Source organism: Nelumbo lutea, chromosome 4, assembly GCF_056320005.1.
Source record: "Nelumbo lutea isolate HS-2025 chromosome 4, American lotus-T2T, whole genome shotgun sequence".
Taxonomy (NCBI): Eukaryota; Viridiplantae; Streptophyta; class Magnoliopsida; order Proteales; family Nelumbonaceae; genus Nelumbo; species Nelumbo lutea.
In genome coordinates this window covers 101,312,824-101,335,227 of record NC_142687.1, presented here as the reverse complement: position 1 = coordinate 101,335,227, position 22,404 = coordinate 101,312,824, and the positions used below count along the sequence as shown (strand labels likewise).

At 36.3% G+C, this 22,404-nt stretch overlaps 1 protein-coding gene and 1 long non-coding RNA gene across 6 annotated transcripts in view; one reads left to right on the top strand and one right to left on the bottom strand.

The window, feature by feature from the left end:
• The first annotated feature begins 11,392 nt into the window (after positions 1 to 11,392).
• On the top strand, positions 11,393 to 12,458 carry LOC148862223 (uncharacterized). The gene is made up of 2 exons (XR_016112516.1): positions 11,393 to 12,103; positions 12,212 to 12,458. It is a non-coding gene; the product is annotated as an uncharacterized LOC148862223 (long non-coding RNA).
• Positions 12,459 to 14,436: 1,978 nt separating this feature from the next.
• Positions 14,437 to 22,404, bottom strand: part of LOC148862222 (lysine-specific demethylase JMJ29-like) — a 66,118-nt gene continuing 58,150 nt past the window's right edge. For 2 of the 5 annotated variants that reach the window (XM_088986823.1, XM_088986824.1), the window contains 2 exons: positions 18,603 to 18,704; positions 14,437 to 14,833 (listed from right to left, as the gene is read on the bottom strand). In XM_088986823.1, coding sequence (XP_088842949.1) covers positions 14,683 to 14,833; positions 18,603 to 18,704 — 253 coding nt within the window. In that variant the 3' untranslated portion in view covers positions 14,437 to 14,682. The remainder of the gene's footprint in view (positions 14,834 to 18,602; positions 18,705 to 22,404) is intronic. The other 3 variants (XM_088986825.1, XM_088986826.1, XR_016113448.1) reach the window with 2 other exon arrangements.

The following is a 22,404-nucleotide window of genomic DNA, read 5'->3' as shown; positions in this document are numbered from 1 at the left end:
TGCAAGACAATTAGGAAGGCAAGGAGTGTCCTATCTACTATGCTAGTAGAACTGTGAAGCAATAGAAAAGAATTATAAATACATGGAACAATAATGTCTACCTTTATTATTCATGGCGTAAAAATTCAGATATTACATCTTGTGCCAGAAAATTATCTTGATCTCAAAGAGTGATCCAATCAAATATTTCATGGGCATACCCCTTCTCTTAAGCAAGTTGGTAAAGTGAATGATGCAATTCAGCGAGTACACCATTGAACATACCTTGCCTAGAGCCATTAAATTCCAAGTAGTAGCAAACCTCATTGTAGGCATTCCTACTAAAGACCCCCTAGAAGTCTCAGAGTAGATACTAGGAGACCTTCCCCTAGTTGTCGTTGTTAATGATGGATAATGAGAAATAACCCTCGACGGAGGCTGTGTTATTTCCAGTGCTGGAGTAAGAGTGATCGCGACCTCACATTCCAGAGAAACCATAGCCAACTCTTTTAAACTCCAATTCCCCTGTTCACATAACGACATAGAGTATGAAGCCCTTGTCCTATGGTTAACTATATAACAAGAGAGCTAGGCGTGAAGAAAATCATGGTTATAGGTGATTCATAGTTGGTCACTTGGCAGATGGACGAAACAACCATAATAAAGAAAATCCCATTTACCCTACAAAACCCTTATCCAAAAGTTAACCCAATACCTAACCATCACCTACCAACACATAAATCATGCCAAGACTCACTATACAAACTGTGAGTTATGTCCAGATGCAAGGGGTACCATCTATAAACAAACTATCTCACTAGGTAGAAACAGAAGACCAAATAAGCAAGCAAGACTAGAGATACCCTATAATTTAGAAGCTCAAAAATCTACCTCCTCACCACAAGACGTTAAAAATCCTCTTGTGGTACTAATTAGTAAATGGAATCATCCACTATATGTTGGCTGACAAGGTATACACTCACTGCTTAGGAATCGAAGAAGGGAAGGTATTACTAAAAGAGACACACAAAGTATGTTGTGGGAATGTAACTACCACATTGTACAGGAGACTGTGGGACATGGTCTACTATGGCCAAATATAAAAGCCAATGTGATGAAGGTACAAAATGACTATGAAAGATACATACCAAAGATAGACAAGATTGAGTATTTGGTGGTCGAAAAGGCTAACTGGAGGGACTCCTACGTTGCTTATTACCTAACAATAGGTGCCCTTCCAATTGATATCATTGAGAAATTTCTCCCATTTATAGTTAATAGGTCCTACATGCAAATGCGTTGCTATATTATATAACCTTTAGTAACAAACCCTTAAGATATATGGGCAAAGAATCCTACAAATTTTGGAAGCAACCTACATAGAGAGGCAACAACACACCAGGGTTAAAACCCCTTATGTAGTCACAACTAAACATGTAAAAAAAGTGCACATCTATCAGATACATGGGCAAAGAACCCACGAGCCATCCAATGAACTCTACCCAATAATTGCACCTTGTCCTTTTCACACATGGGGAGTAGATCTAATTGGAAAGATAAACCCACCCTCTAGAGGCTACTATTCCCTTATAGTTGTCACTAACAAGTTCACAAAGTAGGCCAAGGCTATCCCCTTGAAAAGAATAGTAGTTGTTAGACAGTGTATGCCTTTAGCTCCAATCAGAATGGTGTACATTATGACATTTAATGTAAATGAATAAAGTACACATTTGATTCATGCTATTATGGTGTATTTCTGTGTAATACACTTAAAGTGGACACTTATGAGACTCGTGTTAGTTTAGAATTTTCACAACCGTTGGATAGATCTGGGGAGATTTATCCTGCCAAGGCTGACATTGATGTGCCACCAAGTTGGTTGGGGTGGTTTGTCTCAACTGCCAGGGTGAGACCTGAGGTACATGCAATGTGGGTTTTCTTAAAACCCTGAATCGGACCAGAATTCCAGTATTGCCTTGGACCTTGGAGATAGATGGGCAAAACTGGATTGTTACACCTGAGCCCTAAACTCAATTATGATACTACACTAGGTGTCGGATTGGGCTGCCTTTGATATGCCAATCAGTGAGATCCTTAGATGGAATCAAAACTTAGTGTATGTTGGGATAGTCCGAGAATTCATCTGAGTGGGTGATCATAGTGACAGGATCAGCCCATTTGTCGGACAAAGTGAATGATCAGGGATGTACTCTCTCTGATGGAAGCCTAAACTGCCGACAATTGATTTCAACCATTGAAATTTGTTTTGCAAAATATATTTATATAAAGATATACATATATATATATATATATATATATATATATATATATATATACGGTTTCAAAATGTTTGCAAAATGTTTTAATTCCTGGAATCCATGTGAATAGAGAGTGCAGCACTGTACCTTGCAGCCGAGGAAGAGGTCCTCTCTTATCGGACTGTGTTTGATCATTATGGGCTAAGAGGTTAAGTGTAAGACCATTGAGGGTAATACCTGATGGGCTAATCTTGCATCTACCCACAGTCATTGTGTAGATCAATGTTTGAGTCCCACGCCATACAAGGATAGCCAACTGGGCAGTAGTTAGGAGGTTAAGTGAGCACATAGACTTAATGGGCGTAAAGCCCAATTCGAACTGGCTTAATAAGATTAACTAATTAGGGGCGATTCTGGGATTTATATCAACAAATAGGATAAGAGATTATCCTTACCCACTCAGAGAGTCCAGATCCGAATAAATATTTGGATAAGAAAATTCCTAATTTGATTAGGAAGGCTGATATTTATCTGCAAATAAGATAAGAGATTATCCTTATCTCTTAAAAAGAGTCCAGATCCAAATACAAGATTTGGATTAGAAAACTCCTAATGGGATTAGGAGATGCTCTCTTTAAAACATTCAGTTTGACTGCTCATGTCTTATGCTCTTTCCTGCTCTTACCGCCCATGTCAGTTCGATCTCCACCAGTGAGAGTGATGAAGAAAGGTTCTTGATATTACCTTTTGGTAGTAAAGGTAATATGAAGTCGTGCTCACCAGCCCTCCATCACATTCTTGCTGAAGAGTCATCCTGCTAATTCTGCTCCACATCACACTGTGTCATCTTCAGTGGGAGCAGTCTTTGGTTTTCTCCTTGGGCGTGAACACTTTCGTTGGGAGTTACTATTACTCCGTATCAGGTATATCCTTCTCTTACCTTTTGGTTTCAGATTTGGTATGGTCTGGTTTCAAGATTGATATTTGAAAATGCAGTTTTCTAAAATAGGGAATGTGATTATCACATGGGAGAGAGAGAAATTTTTGAAATTTTGACCAACCTTCCTATAGGGTTCGGCCATCTATATGATGGATCTCTCATCCCTTAAGTAGCATCAAATGTCACTAGTTTTTTATGTTAACACATCATTAACAAATTTGGGGTACCCAGGAGAATCTTGACAAACAATTGACTATCTAACAAAAATCAAGAAGTTAAATATCTCTAAGGGCAATATGACATGCATCTAGGCAATCTTGACAAACAACTGACCTACTACCTCCAAGGGAATGGGCAACTAAGACCACAAATAACACACAAATCAAGATACTAAGTAAGATGGTGGATGAAAATCAAACTGATTGGGCAGATAAACATCATACTCCCTAGTGTATGGGCAAGAGGCCATGCTACCCGTTGAAATACAAACAATTTCAGCACGGGTCATGTATGCGAGGGAAAAGAGTTTTAGCATAGAAGAGATGGACCAAGCCCTATGAGGCTGTTGGTCCTACACAACACAGAATCCTACAGGGGCCATGGAGATACCATAGAGGCGTATCTTTCCTCAAGCCCTATGCCACCAAAGGTCTCACACAATGTAGAATTCTATAAAGGCCTTAGAGACACTATAGAGGCAACTCTTCTACTGAGCCCTATGCGATCGTTGGTCCTACACAAAATGGAATCCTCCAGGGGCCACATAAATATCATATAAACATATCTTTCCTCAAGCCCTATGTGGTCTAGGGTCTCACACAACATAGAACCCTATAGGGTCCACAAAGACACCATAGAGGCAAATCTTTCTTCTAAGCCTTATGTGGCCATTAGTCCCATACAACGCAAAATCCTACAGGGGCCTTAAAGACACCATTGAGGCAGATATTTCCTCGAGCCATATGTGGTTAGAGGTTTTACACAAAGCAGAATCCTGCAAAAGCAACCAAGAAACCATTTAGGCAAATCTTTCCTTGAGCCCTATGCTTACATAGCATATAATTTTGAAGAGACCTCGAAGACACCATTCAAGCAACTCTTCCTTAAGCCTTATGTAGCCAAAGGTCTCATACAATGCAAAATTCTATAGAAATCCTAGAGACACCATAGAGGCAACTTTTGTTCTTAGCCCCTATGTGGCTATTGGTCCTACACAACATAATATTCTATAGAGGCTATAAAGACACCATAAAGGCAATCTTTCCTCAATCCCTATTCGCATGGAGGTTTCAAATGGCATAGAATTTTATAGAGACCTTGAAAGACATCATTGATGCAAATCCCATATCAACAAACCAACAAAATCACAAGTATATATTCATAATAAATCATGTCCATTGAATAATGCATACAAGCCGAATAATGCAAATACGTGACATTCACACAATGTAGAAAATGTATAAGCATTACCAATATCAATTAAAAGACAAACTATTACACATTGGGTAGAAATTCCATAATCCACTATCAACTAAGTGGTGGAAGATACATACATAAATGTTGATACACACATTCCATCAGACTCAAGTGACATGTTACAAGATGTATGTTAGCGGCTTAGAACGTAACAGACTATGAACAATGCATAGTATTCAATAGAAATATAAAAAGTTGGAGTGGGCCAACATGTACAAGTAATTCACAAACTCTACAAAAGTATTTACTAACCAAACTCAGAAACTCATCTACTAAATTCCTACATTGTTCGAATATTTAGTATGTTCATGTGCTTGTGGCAGTTCAAGTGAATAATTACATCTTGCATGTTTTATGTCATATTCCCTGAATGCGACTGCATTCATCAAATAGAAAAGACAAGTACATTAGAAAAGCCTCGCCACAGAAACAAACAACATAGTTGCACAAACAAAAGTATTTCATTACATGGTATTACAAAATTATGCATGTACAACACAGAACAAAACTGTACGTTTACAATCATAGCAAAAGAAAACAAAGAATTATTTATGCTGCCATTTTGCATGTAGAGCATGGATCTATTGGTAAACAATATCCCGCTTCAACCACATCCTCTCAAGTCTTTTGGTCTTATTCTCGCTTCACTACCATCTCCTTTAACTTAGATAACCAAAGCTCCAACACGGTAACATTACTTAGTTCAGACAATTCATACGCATTGTTACTTATATTTAACTCGAGTGTCGACTCATTTGCACCTTTAAAGTCAAAATTGTTGGATTTTAATCTCATAAGAGATTAAATTCAATGTGTTCAATTACATGAGAAATTACACCTACACATTTGATTTAAAAATTAGTTTTCCTTTACAAAAAACCCAATTTTAAACTTGTCCCACATTGGAAAATTATAAGTTTTGTTTTCAATATTTCAATAAGAAATGATTTACACTCCTTAGAATTAGTAGAGGAGAGTATGGGGATTCGATACCGCGCAACGCACGCGTACATGTGTGTGCGGCACAATGAGGCGCTTTAGAGGCGCACTTTGCTCGCACCCGCGGGGCTCGCGATGGGTGGCTCTGATTTGGTGCGTTGATGACCATTGATCATCGTTGATGAAATCAACGGTCATGATTCGATCGAGTGTGATCAAGAGGCACAATTCAAAATTAACAATCAATGTTTGCAAAAACAAGTTATTGTTCAAAACATATGAAGAAATGACAGATGGCCAAAAGGTATAGATGGGAAACCAAACATGTGCCAAAGTTGCTGGAGAGGCAGCGTAGAGTTGAACTTCATATCTGTAAAGACATTGACTCTCTTGAATGTTCTCCATGTTCCTGACATTAGAAAGAACTTCGTCTCAGTAAATCTTGTTTGTAAGAGGGGATTCAAAGTTGTCTTTGAATCCGACAAACTAATCCTATCCAAGAATAAGATGTTTGTTGGAAAGGGATATGATTGTAATGGTATGTTCAAATTAAGTATTAATGAAGGAAAAGTTTATGCTTATATTGTTGATTCTTTCTCTTTATGGCACGATAGATTAGCACATTTTAATTTTAAATCCATAAAGACATGAGCAAACTATGTATGCTTACAGTAATGAATCAACTGAAAAATGTGAAATATGTGTAAAATCTAAAATGGATAAGAAATATTTCCCTAGTGTTGAGGGAAATTCTCAACTTCTAAAACTAATCCATTTTGACATTTGTGAACTCAATGGTGTATTAACTAGAGGAGGTAAGATATACTTCATAACATTTATAGATGAATTTTTTAGGTACACCTATGTCTACCTTATGAGAACTAAGGATGAAGCCTTTAACATGTTTAAACTATATAAGACTGAAGTTGAAAATCAATTAGAAAAGAAAATTAAAATCCTTAGAAATAATAGGGGTGCTGAATATTTTAAAAATGAGTTTAATTCTTTCTGTGAAGAATTTGGAATAATACATCAGTGTTCTGCTCCCTATACCCCTCAACAGAATGGCTTGGTTGAAAGGAAAAATAGAACACTTACAGAAATGATGAACTGCATGTTGTTAAAAGCTAATGCACCCTTAAACTGTGGGGGGAAGCACTCATAACAGCCTGCCATTTACATAATAAAATTGTTTCTAGAGTTTATAACAAATGCACATATGAATTATGGACAGGAAGAAACCTAATTTAGCATATCTAAAAGTGTGGGGGTGCTTAGCATATTATAGTGTTCAAGATCCTAAAAGAATCAAATTAGGACTTAGAGCTAAGAAAAATATGTTTGTTGGATACGCAGAACATAGCAAGGCCTATAGGCTTCTAGACTTATAGTCCAACATAATAATTGAAACTAGAGATGTTGAATTCTTTGAAAATAAACTGTGTTCTGAACCTACAGAAAATGAATCTACAGAAAATGACAAAGAAACTCAGATCTCAATACCTGTTGGTAATAATGAGACTGAAAGAACAAATGACACAACTGTAACACCTACAATAGGACTTAGAAGAAGTCAAAGACAAAAAATAGATAAACACTTAGGTTCAGATTTTATCTCTACTCAGTCAATTGTATTTTTGGTTGAGGCTAATAAAAAGATCATTTAAATAAAATACCCATTATCCTAAATATTAAAAATGATCAAAAAACCTATAGTGAGGCCATGACATTTAGGGATGCTGCCTTTTGGAATGAAGCTATAAATGATGAAATAGATTCAATAATGTCAAATAACACATGGGTATTAGTAGATCTGCCTCTAAGATCAAAACCAATAAAATGTAAATGGGTGTTTAGAAGGAAATACAACATTGATGGAACTGTGCAAACTTTTAAGGCTAGATTGGTAGCCAAAGGATTTAGTCAAAGGGAAGGGATTGATTATTTTGACACCTATGCACCAGTGGTTAGAACAACTTCTATTAAAACCCTTTACTTAGTTACCTGTAATGGTAACCCAACCTGAACTGAAAAACCATCAGTATTGGGTTTAATGGGTAACAACAAGTTACAACAATGTGACTGTTAGCACTGACATTGAGAATTTTCCCATCAAAACATAAATAGTGTTGTCCGTTATGATGAGAAGTTGAGATAAACTTTTAATGAAGTTCTGAAATGTGTCAAATAACGGAGCACATAGTGGAACTTCACCTATGTGAACATAGAAGTGGTGCCGCTTCTCATGAGGGTTTGGGTTTGCTTTTAGGATTGTTCATGAAACCAGGAAAGAAGTACATGGCCATAACAGTGCTGAGCAAACTTGAAACTCTTGCAAAGACTGGACATTTTTGTATGTATAAGTGTCTCCGATCTATCTTGAGAGTAATTGGTTTAAGGTCTTACCACCAATAACTTTGATAAGGCTCTAAGATAACTATACTAACAAGAGGTTTAAGTTGATAAACACCTTTTGTATGCACAATTGTGTCATAGTAGTTTTGGATTGAGAGAGAACTATGTAATTGATCAATCAATGTAGGGGATTGTTGGATTTTAATCTCATAAGAGATTAAATTCAATGGGTTTGATTGGTCAATTACATGAGAAATTGCACCTACACATTTGACTAAAAAATCAATTTTCTCTTGCAAAAAAACCCAATTTTGAACTTGTCCAACATTGAAAAATTATTTTGTTTTCAGTATTTCAATAAGAGTTGATTTACACTCCTTAGAATTAGTAGAGGAGAGTATGGGGATTCGATACTGTGCAACGCACGCGCGCACGTGTGTGCGGCGCAATGAAGCGCACTTTGCTCGCACCCGCGTGACTCGCGATGGGCGGCTCTGGTTTTAGTGCGTTGATGATCTTTTATCACCGTTGATGAGATCAACGGTCACGATTCGATCAGGTGTGATCAAGAGGCACAATTCAAAGTTAACAGTCACCAACTGTTAATCACTTTTTAAACAATCACAATGTTTGAAATTGTGACTGTTCAATGTGCCTTTTCTAAACCAACACCTACATTTATTCATATCTTTTCACAAATTATTTAAGGAGCATGAATCAGACTCCGAAACACACAATTTCGAAATTCTCTCTCTCTCTCTCTCTCTCTCTCTCTCTCTCTCTCTCTCAGTCTAGTCTGCTACAGTCTCACAGAAGGTTTCTCTGGAGACTCTTCAACTTTGCTAGTTGCAAATTCTCGCCCAAGGCTCTGTTGTATCTTAGGAACGAAATTGCTTGTAATCCAACAACAAACTCAGTAAAACTGAGTGGGGGCAAATAATGTTCTAAAGACAGTGTCTTCAAACGCGCATCAGAGCTTCTCCTCCAAAGTTACAGTGACCCCATTCTTCCCTAACAAAACTCCAAAACATTGCATGCTAACAAGTAACACATATTGCATGTCTTCATCTACCAACCGCACTCAATCCCATTAAGCCAGTGTCATTGTGTTGAACATCTCTTGACGCACAAGGATTAGTGGCACTAGAGGAATTTCTACCCATTGTTAGGTAGGAGATTACATATACTAATCAAATGATTTAGTTAATACAAACTATAAAATAAAGTACAGGTACTAATATAATTCAAGTCACACACTTACATTTACGTGTTGCAAAAAGGGCAATGCGTTATGCCCCATCTCCTATGTGCTAACACATGGAACTAAAACATAGTGGGGAGAAACCTACAACGATGAAGGACTCACTAGCACACACACACACACACAAAAAAAAAAAAAAAGAAAATAAAAAGAAAAAGACAAGAGGAAGCACAAACAAAAATGTTAAACAACATTACCTTAATTGAAGGGGATGATGTATCGACAATCCATACAGGAAACATCATAAATAATGCAAAAAAAAAAAACATATTGTTATATCTATACTATGTATAAAAATGTGAATGCTGAGTGAACGTTTTTTTTTTAGTAATAAAATTATCTTCTATTTCTTTATATAAGAAATTGTATAATTGTCATTTTATTACAACTCTAATGGCTAATCGAATATCCATATTTGTATATTTAGTCCATCTCTAATTGTAAGGGTTGATGATGTATTTTCAATTATTACTTTCCATCTGATTTAATCACCTCTCATTAAATCTTATACTTAAGGTATTAATTCCCATTTTTTTTATTAAATCCTATATTTAAAATATTTTTAACTAATAAATACTACTAATTAGATCTATGCCACTATTTTTAACAATATAAACCAATATATTTTAAAACTAACTTAAAACCAAAACCTTTCTTTATCCAAGTGGCGGCTAAGCAGTTCAACCATCTAAATCAAATTGATCAAACTATGAAGTCATAATTAGGTAATAAAATTTTTAAAATAGAAATACATATAGAAATTAAAAAAAAAGTATAAAAAATTATACTACACATTTATAATATTTTTATTAATAAAATTAAAAAATAAGTTTAATAAACACGAATTATTTTTATTGACAATGAAAATGAAATACATAATTTAGAATCGACCAAAATTGAAATTATTTTACTATTTGGCGAAGATCAATAGTCAACTTTTGGGTCAAATGTGCTAACCTTTAATGCCATAAATAAATAATACAAATTAATGAAATATAAAAATACATAAATTTTGCAAAAAAAGCATTTAGGGACATGTATAATATCTTATATTTATCATATTAAACAAAAAGTAAGTGTGGTATATCAGAATTTTTTTTTGCATAGAGAAATACAAAAAAGTCATAGAAAAATTGAATACATCTATAATTATATATTTAGACTACTATTAAAATATGAATAAACTTGTGAAACTTTATTTTTTCTAAAATACTCATTTTAGAATTTAGCCTCTATTTAATTGTTACGTTTAAATTGTAAATTAGACTACTACCTTTCACCTCATTCAATTCCCTTTATTTAAATCTTATATTTTTTTTATAAACGAGCAAAAAAATATACACAATAAAGATAAAACATTACAAAAAAAGAGTCTAGCCAAGTGGTAGGCCTGTTAATGATACTTGAGACTTTGCAAATTGATCCGATTATCACATATTTGAAAGAGGTATTCATGTAATCAGATTTGGACTCTGCAATTTACATCCGACTAATAACAAAAACAAAAATAAAAATGCATAAAGTTCATAAAAAAATTTAGAATACATAATTACTATCATTATCATCATCTGGATTTGATTGCCACGTGTAGAACACACACACAATTACTAATATATACACAAAATGATCTATAACAAAACTTTGCTAAACATAGTCACGGTACCATCTTCTTCACTCTGACCTTGAACAACAATATCGAGACATGCATCCACTAACTCCTACGCAGGTCTGTGAGCTATCAAGGGATTGAATTCAGCTTCAATATCTTCATTGCTCGAAGATAAGGTCACTATCTCTATACAATCTCTTGTGTTGGACCAGTTTTGGATTGGACCCCATCCAGTCCAAAGTCAATTTGGACGGATTGAATGGACCAACAAGACATCTACATGTGGGCTGCATTTCCATGTTTCAAATTTGAGTTTTAAAGTTGCAAGCCTACAAGTATACAACTACACCGTGTTTCACCTCGTTTTCATTTCATTGTTTCTAACTTAATTATTTTTCTCTTCAAAGTCCATCTCTGTCAAGAATTTTATTAAACGATCATAAAAATTTATCTATTTATAAAGGGTAAATTACAAATACTCCCTTATACTAATGACCGTGAGACAAAACCCCCCTTCCGTTAACTTTCTTTGAAATTTTCGTTATAACATTTTTTAATCTCCATACCCTTGCCATGGGAAAAACACTGTTCATCTTCCGAACCTTAGATACACGAACAGCAGCGGCGCTAAGGGGAGAGAAAAAGAGATCGGGGATTATCGCCGCTACTGTTCTCTACCTTTACAGTATTTTCCCCTCACTTTGTTCGTCGCGTCTCTGTATTTTTCCTCCGCATCATATCCAGTTTTGTCCTTCACATGTTTACAGGAGTGAATCACTTCGTCCCGTGCGAAATTGTCGAGTCTCCGGCAAAACTTAACCTTTCCTGGATCCGGTCTGGGCTGCGTAGCACTCCAGCTAAATATCAGTGTCATGGAGATTGAGCGCCTAGGCGCGAACATGGCTTATTCTGATAGGTAGAAAACTTGTCGATCTCCCTTTTCTCTCCTCCCCTATAGCCACCGGAAGAGCAACCCCTCCTCCTCCACTTCCACCGCCGCCTCCGCCTTCAAACCCGTCACCGACTTCCACCGCTGCAACTGATTGCAGCGGAGGATTCGAACTCAGCGGCGAAGAATCCACCACCGGCCTCTCTCTCTCCCTCTCTCTCTCTCTCCATCTTTGTTTGGAATTTAATTTTGATTTCGTTCAATTGGGCGATAGACGCAACATCTGCAGCGGCAATAGCAGTAACATTCAAAATCGTCAGGATCGTTGCTTCTTCTACCACCCGCAGAACAGCGAAGCCAACAACTTTGATTCCTCCAGGGGCCTCCACCAGGCCAGGTTTGCTCGCTCTCTGTGCCTGCGGCATCACTAGTATTGTGTTCCTCTTATCGATCTCCTACTGTGTTACTCTTATCGTCTGTAACAAAGGCTTGTACGTCTTGGCAGGGATCGAACCGTTTGTGAGCTTGTATCATCACGACCTGCCACGAGAACTGGAGGACAGATATGGGGGATGGCTTTGCCCTCGAATACAATAAGCCCAGAACATTTGGTTTCTCATATCTGAATCTCGTTTAGATTTTATGAATTATAAAACACAAATTTTTGGGGAAGTGTGTTTCTTTCTCACTGTCACAAATCTTGTGATTAAGAGATAGAGTTTGAATGGAAATAGAAAATGGGATTTTGATTTTATTGGTGTTTATTGTTGCAAAGAAGATTTTGTGTATTTTGTGGAAATCTGCGGCTTAGGGGATTTGGTGAAGTTCTGGAGTAGCTTGAATGAGCCGAACACATATGCTCTTTATCCGTATCTCAGGGGACTGTATCCACATGCCATTGTTCAGACATTGTGATACGCTCAAGTTATCTAACAAGAGGGAAAATGATGTAGAATAAGGAGAAGAGAGAGAGAGAGAGAGTTTGTTTGTCTTGAATGAGCCGAACACATATGCTCTTTATGCGTATCTCAGGGGACTATATCCACCAGGCCATTGTTCAGAGATTGTGATACGCTCAAGTTATCTAACAAGAGGGAGAATGATCTAGAATAAGGAGAAGAGAGAGAGTTTGTAAAAAAGCCAATGTCAACTCCATTCATTCAGGCTATATTTATAGCCTTATGGTGCTACAAACTGGGAGTAGAAATAGACACTACTGCCCCTTAATCTTAGGAGCTTATCAACAAAAAAACAGAATGCACTTATCTAGGAAACAGAATGCACTTATTTAGGAACAGAAATTGAAGACTTATCTAATGCACTTATCTAGGAAACAGAATGCACTTATCTAAGAGCAGAATTGAAGACTTATCTATTCTATCAGAATTAAAACTGAATGGATAAGGCTTATCCCAACTAAGAGCTAACATGACCGGGTCTTCTGCTGCTATCCACTTTGACCGGGTCTTTGGCTGCTGCATGCATGCACGTATCAGATTGAAGTTGTAAAATCATCATGAAGGATCTCGATTCGCATAATAAGAAGCCTTTGGGGGAGGGATTTGAAGGAATAGCTGTTAAAATTTGGGGAAAAGGAGAGAACTAGACTCTGTAGAATTTGCTGCATTTGGGTTTTGGAGCATTCCCTATAGAGGAAGAAGAGAGATTGGGGGAGAGAGGGAGAGAGAGAAATGTGGATAATTGCGTTTGCTGTTAGTGTACCTTGAATAGGAGAAGATGAACATTGTTTTTCTCTCAATTGTCTAAAGGGTAGTATAGAGATTAAAAATATTGTAATGGTAAATTTCAAAAAAGAGCTAACGGAAGGGGATTTTTGTCTCAGATTCATAGTACAGGATGATCTTTGTCACAAAACAAAGTACAGGGGGTCTTTGTCACAAAACAAAGTACAGGGGGGCCATTGTAATTTACTCTATTATAAATGTTAAGTAGTTGAACATAAATTATATTAATTTCTAAGCATTAATATATGTACGCATATTTTTAGTTCTTCCATCAACTCTCGACATTGCCCAAACATATTTTCATATGAACAATTAAAGATGTATAAGTACTTATTTATAGTCATCCCAAATTCAATGTTACTAACATACTTTTTAGATTTAATTGATTTTTTTCCTAGCACATCTAAGTATAGCTTATCTAAGTATCTTAATTTCCACCATATCCTGAAATGTTTCTTAAAATTGCTTTTAATGAACCTTGTCCGCAAGGCATCTATGCATTAGAAACATGTCCCAATGGTGCATGAGACATTGTGATAACACACCCATTTCCTACCTTAAACAATACACCGGATACTAATATTTTGAACTTCGAATCAACTGACAATGCTGTAACTTAGTTTTGACAAAACACCTCTAACCGACCTGTTTTTGTTCTCTTACTGATGTGGTGTTTTCCGAAAGCAATAAGAAAAAATAAAAAATGAACAGCCCCATGCTGGGCAATTACTCGAAGATGGTTAACACATACAGTGGAAGATAAGGCCGCACAGGTGGAATATAATGAAGAGGTGAACTGAATAGTAAAGACTAAAGAGGAACGGTTATTTTCTTAAGAAAACCAAAAATACTGGTCATAGATCAATAGATCAGCTAATAAAGTAACATCGGCATTGAAAGTTGGATGTACAAACAACATTTGCGCAGGCATGAGGAAAGGCTAATGAGATATATTCACTCAATGGTATGAATTGACGCACAGATAGACAATGAATATACACGACACTTTTATATATGCCATTTTGATAAAAACATTAAAATTAACACAACACCCTTTTGTTTGCAAGCGGCAAATAGATGTTGCAAAAAATCAGTCGCTGTCTTCAAAAAGGCAAAGGACGAACATCCAGAAGCAACAAAAAACTGCCTGTAATAATGCATGCAAATAACAGCTCCACAAAGGCCAAGTTTAGGACATCTAAAGTTGATAATCTTCAATTACATTACAGGTTCAGTTTTGACAGCTTGGTTCATCAGTGCAATCAACTTGCTCCAAAGGGGGTGAAGCAGATGGAGCTGGGGATGGCAATGGTTGACGTGGGTCTGAGTTGAATAGCTCTTCAGTCTTCATAAGCTTCTGGTCTTCATTAGTTGACTTGGGCCTGAAGATTAACACAAACAGATGGGAATATAAATTACTCTTCACTCCATTACAATGGATAGTACTACGCATGATGAAAGGACAATCAAGATCTATCCCAAAATTTAATCGTGAAGGATGACAATTGCCAATAAAGCTTCTCAAGACGCATCTTTTCTAAACAAGAAAGGTGAACTGTGGTAACCGAGAGGAGAAATACAAAAGAACAAACAACTTTTCATACACACGCTTCCAACCAAGAGCCTCCCCCTGCAGAAATAAAAAACAGCAAAAAATCACCACTTCCAAGTCCAATTAAAACAACTACAATTTTCTGCCCGAATAAAAGATCAAATGCCCACCCAATTCCCCAACTTCAATGTCACACTAACACCGGCCATCACCTTAAATACCTTCAGATCGACTCTGCTTCCCACTTCCTGCAAACTTTTGAGCAGTATTTTTCTTAGGAGTTAATTTAGTTTTCTTCACCTTCCTAGGTCCCTTCCCAAATAAACCTCCTTTTAATCTTGCAAAAACTTTTGACACTGAATGACTGAAACAGCTCTGTTCTTCTAACTCTGTCACTTTATGTGGAGATAGATTCAACGTGTCCCAATATACAAGGTTACAGACCTTTAGTTGGGATGAGAAAGCAAGTCTGCTGTGGCTTTCTAACAAAATTTTTGTCTCAGCTGTTGCTGGTGAGCTGATCTATGGCTTAATTGGTCAAGCAGCTTGGTTTTATTTTACTTAGGAGGAGAAGAGTAGGTCTTCAAGAGGTTATTGGATAGAACCTTGTTTTAAAAATGCTAATGTACAGATATGTTGCTTTATGCGTCCTGGTGCACCATGGCAATTCTTTAAAAATGCTAGTGTACTTATGGGGCCAATAAACTCTCTATATTTTTTTTCTCCAACTATTTCTGTTACCCATAGAAAACATTCCACCCAAATCGAGCTGTTCAGAGATACTCCAAGCGTATGGCAAAAGGGTAGTTTCGACATTTGCATTCATCTAATAAGGACCCACAAGCCCTTAATTTTCATTAAACAGGAACATAATTTTAAATTACTTTAATTAGTGATATACACATGCTGATTTACTCTTTTCTCATGCTGTCTAGTGTCTTCCTCTTTCTCTATTTTCTGATTTATTACAAACAAAGGAGACCAATCAATTCATTGTCAATTATCTTCTATATATTAGCAATCAACAGTTGTAGATTTCAAGTTTATAGTTACAATTTTCATTCAAAAAACCGTCTCAATTCTTATACATCGTATGCCCTCGACACCAATCAGAAATCAGGACGTTATTATTTGATTAGTGTTATGGTATGTCTTCTGCGAATAACCCCTTAAATTGGACATTTATAAGACTTGTGTTAGCTTAAACTGTTTTTGGCCATTTGATAAACATGGGGACTTATGTCTAACACTCTTGTACTACTGAAATGGTGAAGCAATCTGTCTCAACTGCTCGGATTGGACCTAAGTACAATGAATAGGTGTTCAATGAAACAATTGGGACCATTTATAGTTATACCCTAGACCTTTGAGAGAGATAGGAAAAAATTGGAAAGTTGCACTAACTTGAAAATGATACCACACCGAGTATTGAACTGAGTTGCATTTGATATGCAAACCATTGATATCTCAACAAGGTATATTGTAATAGTTTGGAATAGTATTTAAGTGAGTGATCATAGTGACATGATCAACCAATTTGTCAGACAAAAAGAACATCTTGAATTACTCCTAATAGAAGACTAAACTTGTTAGTATTGGATTTCAATTTGTTTTGAAATCAATTTGCAAAATGAATTTTTATTCATAAATAGCTCATTTAATAAAAAGGTGGTTTCAATCATGAGATCCAATCCGAGTTAGAGGGTATGGCACTACATCTTGCAATCAATGAAGAGATCTTTCTATGTCGACAATGTTTTGATATTATTGGATGAGAGGAAGAGAGTAGGGGAATAAGCAAGCCAAGCCTACTTGAAAGCTACCCGGGCTTGGCTAGCTAAATAGTCAAATACGGCTCACAATAATTGAGTTCAAGTCGAGATCGACTCATTTTGAGTAGTTAGTCAAGCTGAGTTCGAGCTTCACAATACCTATCTCAATTGGCTCGTGAACCTAATCAAACTCATAATAAAACACTATATTTTAATATATTTGCATTTATAATATAAATAGGCATTAATTTTTTGACATTAACTTATTCATAATATAAATAAATATGTTTATAATTGAATTTCATAATATAATTTTATTTATTGTATTTATAATATTAATTATCTATAATTTTTAATATATTTTGCTTCTTAATATACTTAATATTAATTTATTTCTAATCGACCTTAGTCGAGCTGAGCTCAAGTAGTTTGCAAGTATTGAAGAGTTGAGTTTGAGCCAAATACATGAAGCTCGACTGAGCTCAAGTCTTATTTCGGAATCAACCTTAAGTTTAAGCAGTCTGGTACTCTGCTTGACTCAACCGAGTTACACCCCTAGTAGAGAGCAAGTGTCTATTTGCGTTGAAACCTAATGGCCATCATTTTGAGGTTAAACCAATGTTTTAAAAGCACAAGGCGCAAAAAAAGGCAGAGGTAAATTTGCACCTGAGGCGCAAGGAGAGGCGCGTGCCTTTTAGAAGGAAGGTGCAAAAATAAAAAATGCTAAAAAATAAAAAAAAATGTCAGAAAATTCAAAAAAAAATACCAACAATTCAAAAAAATATTATACATAATATTAATAAAAAAAATACAAACTTAAATTTTAAAATAAATGTTTTAAAAAAAACCTATTATCTAAAATTAAAATACATAAATATAAGATGTAAAGCATATTCAAATGAGAACTTAAAAATAAAAACAAACATATAAAACATTTTCAAGCATGTAAAACCACTAATCTCTTTTTTCACACAATTGCTTTACTTCAAGTAGCAAATGTAATGTAAAACATACTACATTCCTGATTCTATGAGTGGCCTTTGTGCCACACCCCTCGAGGCAAGCCCAAACAAGTCCATGTTAGGTGTTAAATTCTTAGTTCTCACACAAAAATTAATGAATTTATAACTTTCATTGCCTTTTAAGAAGATATTTTATTGCAGCGAATGAATGAATATTAGCACATAGGGGGTTCTCACACCAGGCGCACAAGGAGTGTGCCTTTTGAAAGGGTTGTGCCTAGGACCTAGGCAAGGCGCATACCCTAAAATGTGCCTCGCCTGTGCGCCTAGGCGCGCCTTTTAAATCACTGGGTTAAACCATTAGGTTTGGGTTCTTAGGATGGCTGAAACCCAAACCCCACTTATTAATTAAGTGTTGGGCGGAATTTAAGCCCAATTGGGTTGGGACAGTTCACTAAGAAACTCTTAGTGAATTCGGCTCATGTGCTTTTACATCTGAGCCTAAACCATGAGGTGTAACTTGAGAGCTTAGTGGGTCCCATGCCATACAAGGACCAAGTCAAAGGACAAGTTGACACATGTGAGTTTGACTAGCCAGTTATCTAATTTGACTAGATAGTTAAGTTGTTGGGTATTTTGGGTTTTCTCTCAAGTTCCTAATATGGTTAGGATTATTTCTTAATTACTAGCTTTCTAAATAAGTTACAAAACTAATTGGAAACTCCCAAGAGGACTCTAAGGCTCCAACTCTATAAAAATTATAATGTAGGAGATTTGAGAGAGAGATTATCATTAAGATTATTCTTTATTGAACCCTAGTTCAATCAACACACTATAGCGCAACTACACCAAGTTCGATTCTCACAATTTGGCTAGTTCGATCTCCATATTGGGCTGCACCATCTTCAGTTTTGGAGATATTGGCTGATTCCTTGGGCATGTCACACCACCACTTTGGGAGCGGTACCTATGGCATCAGTATCAGGCAACATTCTATCAAAATATATTGATTATTCTAGATGGATCTTTGGATAGAAATTTGTTCTCTTAGAAATTCGATTTCTACATGTATGGGCTGATTTAAAATTTTAAAATCCTACCTTTTCTAGGCCTGTAAACGAAAAAAAAATTCAAACTGAGTCATGTTATATTTGAATTCGAATTCGATTACAAAACTGATTAATCGAATTCAGTTCGATATTTGACGGATATTCAAAAGTAAACACTGAATTTGAATTCGAATTCGACTTAGATAATCGAATATTCGATGGATTAAACCTAATTCTTGAAACAAAACAATCAAGCACTCTCATTCCCTTTGAATGAACTACAAAGAAAGGAGAAAATATCTTGTTTCACTTTTAATGATCTATGGAAACAAACCTGTTTCTATAAATGATGAAGACAGACGAAGAACAAGGGGAAAAATAAAAAGAAAACAAAAAACTAATAAAATCTAGAACAAATAACAAGTCTTCAGTAACATAGAGAAAGCAAGAGAGATGAGGGAGGGGGAGAGAGAGAGAGAATGAGAGAGAAGAAAAAGGAGAAAATACCTTGTTTCATTTTTAACGATCTATGGAGATAAACCTGTTTCCATGAATGGTGAAGATAGACGAAGAACAAGGGGGGAAATAAAAAGAAAACAAAGAACTAATAAAATCTAGAACAAATAACAAGTCTTCGGTAACATAGAGAAATAAAGCAAGAGAGATGAGGGAGGAGAGGGAGAGAGAGAGAGAGAGAAGAGAGAGACTTTTACAATCTTTCCGTATGCCGTAAAACCAATGAATAATAGCTGCAACAGTGACGGTAACACTCTTTTGCTTCATCAATACATGACCTTATTTGCCTTTAATATATGCTACTCATATTTTTGAAATCTCTTATGAAAAAACCAGTAAAACCAGACGCTAGGGGAAGAAGTTGATACAAGGTAATGAAAAATGGGAGATAGAAGGGAGAGAAAAGGGGAACTTCGAAGCTGGCTAAAGGGCAGAGATGAGATGGAGTAGGTTGTTTTGGCATAAGTAATAATTTTTTTTTTATCACCTGTCAAAAAGTTTGTACCGAGTGGTCTTATCATGTTAGAAGTAATTAATTGTCGTTTTTATATAATAATGTATCTAATATCATAAAGTTAAGACACTTTGGCCGAGTTTTTAAGATATGTATCTTTCTTTTATAAAAAGTCATGACACTTATAAATAATATATTATATTATATTATAATAATCAAATTCGAATAATTCTCGAATCGAATCAACGTGTATTTGATTTCGATTCAATTACTTTCGGATTCAAATTTTTGAATTCTGTTGACACCCCTATACCTTTCCACCCAGCAAGGTTTGACCTTTTTGGGCCAAGATCATTCCTTTCTACATCAAAGATTTTTTTTGAAGAATAAAATGAGAATTTTATTTAATAAAAAAAGAAAGATACCGTCCATTTGACACCTATCTTGCAAATCAAAACAGCTCACACCTAAACAACATATACCGATACAAAACTGAGAAATTTACAATGATTGAATTTCAGGTACATTCCAGAAAGTCTCCCCCAAATCTAACCTACTAACTCGATCAAAGTCTGGAAGCACCCAAACTCAATCTGCTACTAGATTCCCCACGATAGCCACCAGAGTTTCAGAATTTTTTGATTTATCTTCAAAAATCCTTTTGTTTCATTCAATACACAAAGTCCAACATACAGTAAAGGGAATGCTGCTCCAAACTATCCTTGCTTCATGGGGAGTGGGGATCCCTGCAGGGATGGGGACGGGACGGGGATGGGGAGTGGCTCCCCGTCTCTGCCCCGCCCCATTGTCATTCCCATCTCTTACAAAGGTCTTCTCCAGTTAGAGGCACAGCATGAGCTCCACAAAATAATGTTATTGAACCTGGTGCTGGAAAGAAGTTAGGGGGAGTTCATGGCAGAAGTGATCATGGAACAAGTGTCCCCAAGAAGTTTCCATAGCATTGATAGAAACAAGTATACTATTGGGCCAATTGACATACCATTGACTTTTTTATGATTCACAGAGCCCACCCACCACGTGGGCTCATCATGAAACAGTAGTTGTGAATTACCCAGTGTTCAGATTCCATCAATTGATCCTACTACTACCCCCCAAGTGGAGGCATAGGGAAGGAAATCATATCAATTACTCGAGAGGAATACTTTAGCACCTTCCCAGTCGAAACCTTCAATTTGGATTGATCGTTTTGGGGTATCAGAATTCATGACTAGGCTTTCAGGTGGGTATTCTGCCATGTCTACCACTCCATCTTATTACTATTCTTGATGGTACCACTACTTATTTTTGGTGATGATAATGCTCCTTCAGGTTATAACCTTAACTAACATCTGTGCTTCATACGTTCCTAAATTTCCCCTTTGTTTATTATTTGTCAATAAGCTAACTCATTCCACCCATACCATCTTGATGATAGTAATATGCACAGTGCTCTTCATTCATCACTCACACCTTACCAATGGCACTGCCGATTGGGTCATCCATCTTTTACTCTTTAGCAATAGTTAATTCCTTTGTTAGGCCATGCATCTTAGAATTCGAGTCATGTCATTTCAATAAGCAGATGCAGTTTCTTTTATTCTACGATACAATAATAAAGCTCTGGGTCCTTTTTCCTTTAGTTCATTCAGATATCATGGGCCCTAATTGTGCCACTTCTTATGATGGCTTCAAATACTTTCTCATTTCCATTGATGATTTTTTTTATCAATAAAACCACATTTCATTAAGATCAGAAGGAAAATACAGACCCTTGGGGAGGCACGAGATGCTGCCTCTACAATACATGAAACCCAAATAACAGAAACATAAAAACTATAACAAGGAGTACAAGAGTGCTACTACAACAAAACAGTTAAACCCAAAACAATGTTTCCCTATTTGTCCCTTGTTTTGCCAAAATATCAGTGAGGGCGTTAGCTGATCTTTCCACCCACTGTACCGTAACAAACATATTTCTTGTAAGCCATTTATACCTCTTCAGCTCATTCTTGTAAATCCATGTAACCTCCTCTGAATTATTTAGCCACACCACTACTATCTTAGAGTCTCCTTCAATCAGCAACTGTTCCACACCCAATTCTTTTGCAAGGACTCCTTGTATGGCAGCTAACAATTCTGCTACAAAATTACCAACTCCCAATGGGCCAGAGTAGAGAAGGATGACCTCTCCAACCACATTTCTCAAAACTACTCCCAATCCAGAGGGCCCTGGGTTACCCTAGCTGCTCCCAACATAATTCAGTTTCAGAAAACCTTGTGGAGGGGCCCCGTTTGTACAAGTCCTGACATTTATGGATGAGAAGCTTGCTACTGCTGTCCAGTTCCTCCATAGATCATGTAGAGAAGATGGGCCGAATGGCCCATAGGCTGTTTATCCTTTTTTATTTTTATGTTCTTTGCTGTAATGTGCCTTAATCTGGGCTTTATTCTTTCTTGTGTATATTTTTTAATTTTCTGCCCAACTAGGGGCCTCTCTGTAAATTATTAAAGTTTAACTAAATGAAATAGAATTAGGGGTGTAAGAGAGAAGGTTATGTTCGAAAATCTCTCTACGAATCCAAGTTGTCACCACCATCTTCTTCTTCTTCTCTCCTTGAAACCTGATTTCTACTGCTGCTTTTTGATTT